The sequence below is a fragment of the Dama dama genome, chromosome 5 (assembly GCF_033118175.1).
Source record: "Dama dama isolate Ldn47 chromosome 5, ASM3311817v1, whole genome shotgun sequence".
NCBI classification, from domain to species: domain Eukaryota; kingdom Metazoa; phylum Chordata; class Mammalia; order Artiodactyla; family Cervidae; genus Dama; species Dama dama.
In genome coordinates, this window is record NC_083685.1 from 111,087,688 (window position 1) to 111,098,299 (window position 10,612).

Genomic DNA, 10,612 nt, shown 5'->3' on the forward strand with positions numbered 1-10,612 from the left:
CTGCTATCCAAAAGTCTACAAGCAATAAATGCTGGAGAGGGTGTGGAGAAAAGGGAACCCTCTTACACTGTTGGTAGGAATGTAAGCTAATACAGCCACTATGGGGAACAGTGTGGAGATTCCTTAAAAAACTAGAAATAGAACTGCCATACAACCTAGCAATACCACTGCTGGGCATATACACCAAGGAAACCAGAACTGAAAGGGACATGTATACCCCAGTGTTCATCGCAGCACTGTTTACAATAGCCAGGACATGGAAGCAACTTAGATGTCCATCAGCAGTCAAGTGGATAAGGGAGTTGTGGTACATATACACTATGGAATATTACTCAGCCATTAAAAAGAATATATTGGAATCAGTTTTAATGAGGTGGATGAAACTGGAGCCTATTATACAGAGTGAAGTAAGCCAGAAAGAAAAACATCAATCCAGTACACTAATACATATATATGGAATTTAGAATGATAGTAACGATAACCCTATATGCAAGACAGTAAAAGAGACACAGATGTATAGAACAGTCTTTTGGACTCTGTGGGAGAGGGCAAGGGTGGGAAGATTTGGGGAAATGGCATTGAAATATGTATGTTATCATATGTGAAATTAATCACCAGTCCAGGTTCGATGCATGGGACAGGGTGCTTGGGGCTGGTGCACTGGGATAACCCAGAGGGATGGGATGGGGAGGGAAGTGGGAGGCGGGGTTGGGGATGGGGAACACATGTACACCCATGGCTGATTCATGTCAGTGTATGGCAAAACCACTATAATATTATAAAGTAATTAGCCTCCAATTAAAATGAATAAATTTATAAAAAATAAAACAAATGCTGCACTTCACAATGAAGATCTCATTTAAAACCATCAGAAATCCCATGAGGCAAGGATTCATCTCCATCCCCATCCCCCCGATTATAGCTGAAGGAAAAGAAAGAGAGTTAGAAGGTTTCTCACTTGCTAAAGATCACACTCAGCTTGCCCACTAATCTAGGGCCACTCTCTTCCTCTTCACCATCCTGTTGGACAGACCTTTCTCAGGAGCCACATGTCACAGGCTCAGCCCACAATGCTGCCCTCCATCCTGTTTTGTGAGCAGCTCTCCTCTAGAACAGTGGCTCTCCCTATCCCTGGAAAGCACTTGACCGAGCCTCCCTGCTTCTCCTCCCTCCTTTCCTTCCACCCGTCCCCACCTCAAGCATTCATTAGCCCTCCAGAATCCTTCTTGCCTTTGGTGATCTTAGCAACTACTAAAACAACTCCTCTGAGATGTAAAGAGGAAAGACCAGAGGTCTTTTGAGAAGACATAGTGAACAAAAACAAAGAACACAAATGCTTTCTCAAAACATTTTGTCAGTGCTACCACTTGAGACAGATACAAGGTAAAAAAAATGAAGCCTATCTTTCTGGCTTACTTCACTCTGTATAAGGGGCTCCAGCTTCATCCATCTCATTAGGACTGGTTCAAATGAATTCTTTTTAATGGCTGAGTAATATTCCATGGTCTATATGTACCACAGCTTCCTTATCCATTCATCTGCTGATGGGCCTCTAGGTTGCTTCCATGACCTGGCTATTATAAACAGTGCTGCGATGAACATTGGGGTGCATGTGTCTCTTTCAGATCTGGTTTCCTCAGTGTGTATGCCCAGAAGCGGGATTGCTGGGTCATATGGCAGAACAGAAAAAGAGACACAGAAATACAGAACAGACTTTTGAACTCTGTGGGAGAATGTGAGGGTGGGATATTTCAAAAGAACAGCATGTATACTGTCTATGGTGAAACAGATCACCAGCCCAGGTGGGATGCATGAGACAAGTGCTCCAGCCTGGTGCACTGGGAGGACCCGGGGGAATCGGGTGGAGAGGGAGGTGGGAGCGGGGAGCGGGATGGGGAATACGTGTAAATCCATGGCTGATTCATATCAATGTATGACAAAACCCAAAAAAAAAAAAAAAAAAAAATGAAGCCCTGGCTTCTAAACACCAAGGCCTGACACCCTTGCTGAATAAAGGACCTGCATTGTTTCCACCACATTCTTTTAATATCAATGCATAAGTCAGGCTCTCCTTTGGAAAAGTTGGGCTATTATGGCAAACATTCATCATCCCTTCCTTCATTCATTAATTAATGTAGCCATTCAGACGACAAATTTCTCTTTTACTCATCCATTCAACTCAGTCATCATTGGGTTCTGTATGAGGGATACAAAAAAAAAAAAAAAAAAATGACTTTCAATTCCTCCACAAGGAGTCCAAGTTTAGAAGAAAGACAGATATATACATAAGTAATTATGGGAAAATATATGTGTAAATGCAATAGTACATGGATACACAAAGAGTTACAGAGGACACCCAGGAGAAATACAAACATGCTTTTGGGAGAAGTTAGGGAAGATTTCTCAAGTAATAGGATGACCAAATTGAATCCTCAAGGAATAAGGCTGAAAATGGGATGGTAAAGGTAGGGAAAGAATCTGCTATGGAAAACAAAGGCAAGAGCATGATACACTTGGTGAGCAACAAATGGTTCAATAGCCAGGATGAAAAGTACAAGTGGACAGACTAGGACAGTGACCAGACTAGAGTGGTTACTGAGCACTCATGAAAGACCTTGTGCACCATAATCAGAACTTGGGTTTTATACTGACACCTGGGAATTTTAAGCAATGGAGTAACTTGACCAGGTTTGACCTTCAGAAGGTCTCTCTGTCCCTGGAGAAAGGATTGGTGAAGGAAGGCTAGCCTGAAGGTAAGGAGATCATTATGGATGGATCCGGAATGTTTTAGTCACTAAGTCGTGTCCAACTCTTGTGACCCCATGGACTGTAGCCCACCAGGCTCCTCTGTCCATGGGATTTTCCAGGCAAGAATACTGATGTGGGTTTCCATTTCCTTCTCCAGGGGATCTTCCCAACACAGGGATTGAACCCAGGTCTCCTGCACTGCAGGCAGATTCTTTACCAACTGAGCTACTAGGGAATTCCATGGATCTGGGGCAATTACCCAAAAGTTTCATGTTATCAACCTGAACTTAGCAGTACCTTGGGACTACAGCAATAAGAGGAAGAATCTACAGAACTTAGTGGTTGAAAATGGAAGATTAGAAATAGGAAGTGCCATTGTTTGAGATGTGGCTCTCAGGCAGTAAGGAAAGAAGACGTTTGGACAGCTTTGCAGAAGGTAAGGCAGAAGAGGCATTCCCAAGATCCTGGTCCCCAACTTTCCAATTCTCTCCATTCACCTTCTCCTCAGCTAAGTCAGCAATGAAATTCCAGATGGAGATGGCCCTGCTCCCAACAAATCCTTTATAGACTCTCTTAGCAGAGAAACATATAGCATCATCTGTTTGGCTGAAATATCATCTCTCTAAGGAATTTTTCCCTGCTAACTGATTTAAACCACTCTTTTAACTATCTAGTACATTTCTACCTTGTCCTTTTTAATAGCTCTTTTCCTCTTTGATGTTATCCAAGCACGAGAATGTCAAGGATTTTGTTTATTTGCTAATGTATATCCAGCACCTGGGCTTCCCAGGTGGCTCAGTGGGTAAAGAATTCACTTGCAACGAAAGAGATGCAGGGAGACACAGGTTCAATCCCTGGGTCGGGAAGATACCCTGAAGGAGGGCATGGAAACCCACTCCAGTATTCTTGCCTGGATAATCCCATAGACAGAGGAGGCAGGTGAGCTACAGTCATAGTGTTGCAAAGAGTCGGACACAACTGAAGCAACTGCACGCACGCATGCACACATCCACCCAGAGCCGTGTTTGATACATAGGCAGATCACAATGAATATTTATTGAATGAATGAATGAAGACCTCTGTGAACAACTATAAAGGGCAATTATCAGTAACTCAAAGAAATTACTACCCTCTACTCACCCATCTGGGAGACCATGGCCACGAACAAGGGAACAATCAGCCACTCAATGAACTCTTGGCAACTTGGTCCCATTGACACACTGCTGCTCTGGCTGTGACTGTGTCTTGGAGGTTAAAGAGCCAGTTTTTAGGATGCTGATTCCAGCCAGATCCAAAATGACCTAAATAATAAAGTCTGAAACTCAACTAGAGAAGAGCCAAATCTTGAATTCTCTCCAAATGCAAGATGCTACCAATCCAGCTGGGTTTTTGAATGAAACTTTAAAGGAAAGAAACACAATGAGCTTCCACTATACACTTGCTAGAATGGCTAAAAATAAATTTTTTTAACAACAATATCAAATTTTAGCAAAGACATGAAGCAACTGGATCTTCTAGACATTGTTGGTGGGAATACAAAATGGTATAGCCACTTTGCAAAAACAGTTCGGTAGTTTCTTATAGTTAAACATTCACTTAGTATTCATCCAGCAGTCCAACTCCTTGGTATTTATGCAAAATAAATGAAAATGAATGTTCACATCAAAATGTGTATGAATGTTCCCTGCAGTTTTATTCATAGTAGCCAAAAAAAAAAAAAAACAGGTAGCAATTCAAATGCCCATCAGTAGATGAATATTTTTAATTTAGTCTGGGCTTCCCTGGTGGCTCAGTGGTTTAAAAAAAAATAAAAAATCCGCCTGCAATGCAGGAGCCATGGGTTCAATCCCTGGGTCAGGAAGATCTCCTGGAAAAGGAAATGGCAACCCACTCCAATATTCTTTCCTGGGAAATCCAATGGACAGAGGAGCCTGGTGGGCTACAGTTCATTAGGTCACAAAGATTTGGATAACTGAGCAACAAGCAGACACACATAGAAATACAAAGTTTATAGTGCTATAAAGCAGACTGATGGTTGCCTAAGGCTGGGGTGGGTAGTGAGGAGTATTCCCTGCAAAGGCACACTATGAAATTTGAGGGTTGATGGAAAGTTCTGTATCTTGAATCCTATGGTGGTTATTTAAGTATATATAATTGCCAAATATCACTGAACAGTACATTCAAAAAAGGGAGTCCTTTATTATATTATATCTTAATAAATTTGGCTTATAAATGTGAAAGAAAAAAATTTAAATAAAAACAGCATAATCCCAGCTTTATTTTTAAACATGTTTAGAAGGAGTCTGGAAAGATACATATCAGTAATAAACTCTAAATGGTGATAATTCAGGTAGCTATTATCCTTTCTTTATATTTTTCTGCATGTTTTCATATTTTTAAGGATCATCACTTTGCTTGTATTCAGAAAACTTGTTTGTTGAATGAAACTGCTTTGTGGGAATGAAAATAAATGTTCTCCCAGGGAAAGAGCTGAATTTTTTTTTATTCCACGTGTAGTTTAAAATCATGTTCAGCAAAAAAGAGTTGAATTAACTATCCTCTGAATTTTAATATTCCAACTGGACTCTCACACACCTGAGCCTGGTTCTACCTAGCAGATGTACTCTCACCCTTCTCATCCCTGGGGCTGGAGCAGAAGAATTACAGCACTATCCCGGGCGTGAAAAACTAACCCAAAAAAGGGAGACTTTGCCAAATCATGAGGCTGGAGGAAGAAACTGGACTTCCCAGAACATCTTTAGAAACTGTGCTCATAAGGTTTTGCCACAGGAATCCCTTCCACTCAGAACCAAGCTTGTTTTACCAAAGCCTCCTCTCCCGACTTTGCGAGAAAGTTCTAACCAATCCAGAAGCCTACATGCAGAACTATATTGCAGAATGCAGACGTGCCCTTCCTCAAGGTTAACCTTGACCAGTATCAGCAGTTACCTGCAAGCTTTTAAAATGCAGGTCCCAGGGCCCCCACTCTAGAGCTAAAGGATCAAACGTCTGGCCCAAATTTTTAAATCCTTCCCAGATGAATATCACGCAGTACCTAGAAGCTTTAATATATATCTGGGGTTTTGTTAAAAATAGATTGCCAGACCACACCCCTGTGGATTCTGATCCTGCTTGTCTCAAAGAGCTCCAGAATCTCCATGTTTAACTAGCCCCCAGGTGATTCTGATGCAGGTGGTCTAGAAGCCACATTTCAAAACCCTGATTGTGAATGCCAGAGTAAATTTTCCTGGCCCAGTGCCCAAGAGGGAGCCAAGGAAGAGGCGGGAGAACTACTTTGGTTATGCCAGCACTCTTGAATTTATTAAGTTAACTGAAGAGAAATTTTCGCATCTCAAAGCAGCAGAAAAGCCAGCCGAGGAGGAGGGGTCAGTCCCAAAGCCACCTTGAATAAGATGCTCTTTCAACTTCATGAAAAAAAATAAAAGTCACAGGGGTTCACCCTTTGAGCTTCGGGTACCACTGTGGGTGGGACCCAGGTTTCACTTCTCATCAGCATGTGGCTCATGTTCTCAGTGCCTTGAAAAGCCAGGGCAGGCTTTGGAGAACAAGCCTTCAGCTACAGGTTAACACGAGAGGCAGGACACCGTCTCGGGGGGTGCAGGGAAGGTCCTGGACACAAGGGGGTCTCCACCTGGAGCAGGTGGAGGTTCTCCATTGGGCTGCCTCAGTGGCGGGAGGAAAGGTCTTCATTTCGTCTCGCAGACAGGCGTGGGCTGGCAGCACACGGGGCCGCAGCACCCAGAGGGGCCGCAGCAACTGGATCCACAGCAGCTCCCGCAGCAGCTCCCGCAACCTCCGCAGCCTCCGCAGCCCCCGCCGCCCCCGCAGCCAGATCCGCAGCAGGAGGACCCGCAGCAGCTGCCCCCGCAGCCTCCGCAACCCGAGCCACAGCCACAGCAGGAACCGCAGCAGGAACCGCAGCAGCCGCAGCAGGACGGCTGGCAGCAGCACACTTCACAGCAGTCTTGCTCTTCAGCACAGCAGGCGAAGCAGTCCCCTGGGCAGCACCCCATGGTCCCCGCCGGTCAGGTCGCAGGTCAGGACCGCGACCAGAGTTCCCCAAGTCTGATGGTTGCCAACCCGACAGCAGCTTTTATATCCCCTCCTGGAGGGTGTTGGCATGAGGGACAGGATGTTGTCTTTGTTATTATTTATGCCAGTTCTCATAAGAACGTCTCATTAGCTGCCTGTTTATTTTCCAGCCCCGAGTGCCTCAACTCATAAAATAGCCCCACTCGTCCCAACTGCTGTTTGCCCAAAGGGTAAAAATACATCTTGGAAAAGACCTGTGATCATGCCAAGCAGGGGCCAGCTGTCATTAGCCCAGGTTGGAGAGAGGAGGGGAAGCCGGCTCCAGACTCTGGTTCTGGAACGGGTGCTACCCTTCCACATCGGCTCTAGAGGCAAGTTGGCAATGAACCTTCTTGTCATGGATGCTGGTCCTGGAAAACCAGAACTGTAAGTTGGATGTCCTCTGCTTTTCTGCCCTAGGCAGAGGCTGGTAGGGTGGTCTGTCATGTGGCTCCTCCCAGGTACAAAGGGCACCCTCATCCTGGTCCATGTGACCAAGGCAAATATTTGTATCTGTGTGTGGTATGTGGCGTGTGCCACAGGTTTGTTTGGGCTTGGTGAGTGAGCATCAATCACCAGTCATGACTTCCCTATGAAATGGAGAGACACTCATCATAGAACTGTTAAGAGGTTGGGAGCCACATTCTTGCTGAACTGAACATTCACACTTCTTCTCTCTAAATGGGCTAGAAGAGCAGTGGTCAGAGCCTGCAACCCTCTTGCCCCAGCCCTTTCCTTGATAGAAGCAGGTGGTGGTGGTGGTGATGGAGATGGTGGTGAAGATGGAGGAGGAGGAAGAGGTGGGGAGAAAGAGGAAGGGAGGAAAGAAGGAAAAGAAGCAGGGAGGGAGGCAGGGAAAGAGGAAGGAGGGAAAAAGGAAGCAGATCATTGAATATCCAAAACATTCCATTAAAATGCAAGTGTTGCACACTTAAGAGCTCCAACTTTATCGACTATCTAGCAGAATGAGGGATTAGCACACAAAACATCAAGAGTATCATCTCAAGCAATACAATTCCTTTAGAAAGTGACTAGAATCCACAGAGGATTCTGGTCCACGTGTTAAATTCTGAGATGAGTCAAAATTCCTGTCTCCATTTTGGGCTTTGGCACCTTGTCATCCTCTTGGAATGATAAAGGCAGTCTGGTGCCTGAAGATTCTGTGTGGCAACTGGCTCATGGTGGGCATCCTCAAAAAGGTACATGGTCCTCTCTTTTTCTCAGCCACAATCCTCTCTCTGATGGCATAGCTGATGTATTAGAGTTCTCCCTGTTCTGCATGAATTCTGCACCCACCACCCCATTCAGGAGGCCCAAGATCTTCTCTGTCTGACCACCCAATTTAGTCCACCTCCAAAAGTCTATTTTGAATTGCATAAGCTAAACATTGACGTGAGTCTTTCTCTCTGCATTCGCACAGTAAGTAACTCTGCTCCACTGATGCCCAAGTAAAGAGGAATGAGCAGTGTTGAAAGAAATTGCAGAAGAAAGATAAGACCAGTGAATACCTCAAGGTTTCCTCCTAACACATATTTTTTAAAAATTGAAATCATACTGTGTAAATTGATTTTTACACTGAAGATTGTGCTTAACCTGTGAAAATGCTCATGAGTATGTAGATTATTAAGTAATATGAAAATTTGAAAATTTACATCTTCAAGTTGATGTAAACCTTCCCTATTGTTGAATATCTAAACTATTTACAACTTTCCAATGTTAAAAGCAAAACACTGAGGTGAATTTCCTTAAATGTGAGCCTTTATGCATTTTCCTATTATCTTTCTATAGTAAATTCCTAGAAATAAAATTACTAAATCTTCAGCATGTTAATAATATGATGACTACTAATATATATTAAAAAATTATTTACTTTCTGAAAAATTGTCTCCATTTGCACCCATTTCACAGTACATTCACCAATGCCAGCTATTTTTTTAGTCTCTTTGTCAATTTGATAGACCAATCATGAAATCTCATTGCTATATTTTTGTACTTATTTGTCACTGCGTTTATTTAATAAATCACTTTTTCTTCTTTAAGAAATTATCTGCTCATGCCAGTTTTCTGATTAAGCTACTAATCTTTCCTAGCATACTTTAAGAGCTCATTTTATGCTAAGTATACAATTTTCCTTTCTGTCACTCACACATGTTGTAAAATTAGCCCAAGGCCATCATTTCTTTTTAATTCTATGGTTCTTTTCTGCACCAAATTTTCTTTTTACATAGGCACACTGTCAATCTTTTCCTTTCTACTGTTTTATGCTTTGAAAGTTCTTCCTTATCTCCAAAATATACAATTATTAACTTTATTTCCTCCTAGTTTTCTTAGTTTTTTTTTATATGTGTGTACATTATCCACTCAGTCAAGTCTGATTCTTTGCAACCCCATGGACTGCAGCACGCCAGGTTTCCCTGTCCTTCACTATCTCCCTGAGTTTGCTCAAACTCATGTCTGTTGGGTCAGTGATGCTATCTAACGATCTCATCCTCTGCCACCCCCTTCTCCTTTTGCCTTCAATCTTTCCCAGCATCAGGGTCTTTTCCAATGAGTCAACTCTTCTCACCAGGTGGCCTAAGTATGGAATTTCAGCTTCAGCATCAGTCCTCCCAATGAATATGAATTTTTTTTCCTTTGGGATGGTTTTGGTTGCTGCCTCTTGTACAATGTTACACATCTCTGTCCATAGTTCTTCAGGCACTCTGTCTACCAGATATAATCCCTTGAATCTATTCATCACCTCCACTGTATAATCATAAGGGATTTATTTAGGTCATACCTGCATGGCCTAGTGGTTTTCTCTACTTTCTTCAATTTGAGCCTGAATTTTGCAATAAGGAGCTCATGATCTGAGCCACAGTCAGTTCCAGGTCTTGTTTTTGCTGACTGTATAGAGCTTCTCCATCTTTGGCTGCAAAGAACATAATCAATCTGATTTTGGTATTGACCAACCATCACATCAGTGATGTCGGTGTGTAGAGTCATTTCTTGGGTTGTTGGAAAAGCATACTTGCTATGACCAGTGTGTTCTTTTGACAAAACCGTTTGCCCTTCTTCATTTTATACTCCAAAGCCAAACTTGGTTTTTATTCTGGGTATCTCTTGACTTCCTACTTTTGCATTTCAATCCTCTATGATGAAAATATATATATATATATATATATATATATATATATATATAGGTGTTTTATATATATATAAGTGATATATATATATATCTATATAGATATATAGATATATAGATGTTAGTTCTAGAAGGTGTTATAGGTCTTCATAGAACCAGTCAACTTCAACTTCTTAGGCATCAGTGGCTGGGGCATATACTTGGTTTACTATGATGTTGAATGGTTTGCCTTGGAAATAAACTGAGTTCATTCTATTGCTTTTGAGGTTGCACCCAAGTACTGCATTTCAGACTCTTTTATTGACCATGAGGGCGACTCCATTTCCTATAAGGGATTTTTGCCCACATTAGTAGATATAATGGTCATCTGAATTAAATTCATCCATTCCCATCCATTTAGTTTACTGATTCCCAAAACATTGATGTTCAATCTTGCCATCTCTTGCTTGACCCTGTTCAATTTACCTTGATTCATGGACCTAACACTCCAGGTTTCTAAGCAACATTGTTCTTTATAGCACTGGGCTTTACTTTCACCACCAGACACATCCACAACTGAGCATCATTTCCACTTTGGCCCAGCTGCTTCATTTTTTCTGGAGGTGTTAGTAATTGCCCTCCACCCTTCCCCAGTAGCATACTGGACAC

At 42.5% G+C, this 10,612-nt stretch overlaps 1 protein-coding gene across 1 annotated transcript; it reads right to left on the minus strand.

The window, feature by feature from the left end:
* Positions 1–6,455: 6,455 nt before the first annotated feature.
* Positions 6,456–6,782, minus strand: LOC133056087 (keratin-associated protein 17-1). Its single transcript, XM_061141197.1, has one exon. It carries the CDS (start codon positions 6,780–6,782, stop codon positions 6,456–6,458), a length of 327 nt encoding a protein of 108 aa, XP_060997180.1.
* Between the last annotated feature and the right edge of the window lie 3,830 nt (positions 6,783–10,612).

Excerpts from the sequence above, each read along its gene's own strand:
- LOC133056087 (XM_061141197.1), bottom strand. The coding sequence starts at position 6,782 with ATGGGGTGCTGCCCAGGGGACTGCTTCGCCTGCTGTGCTGAAGAGCAA.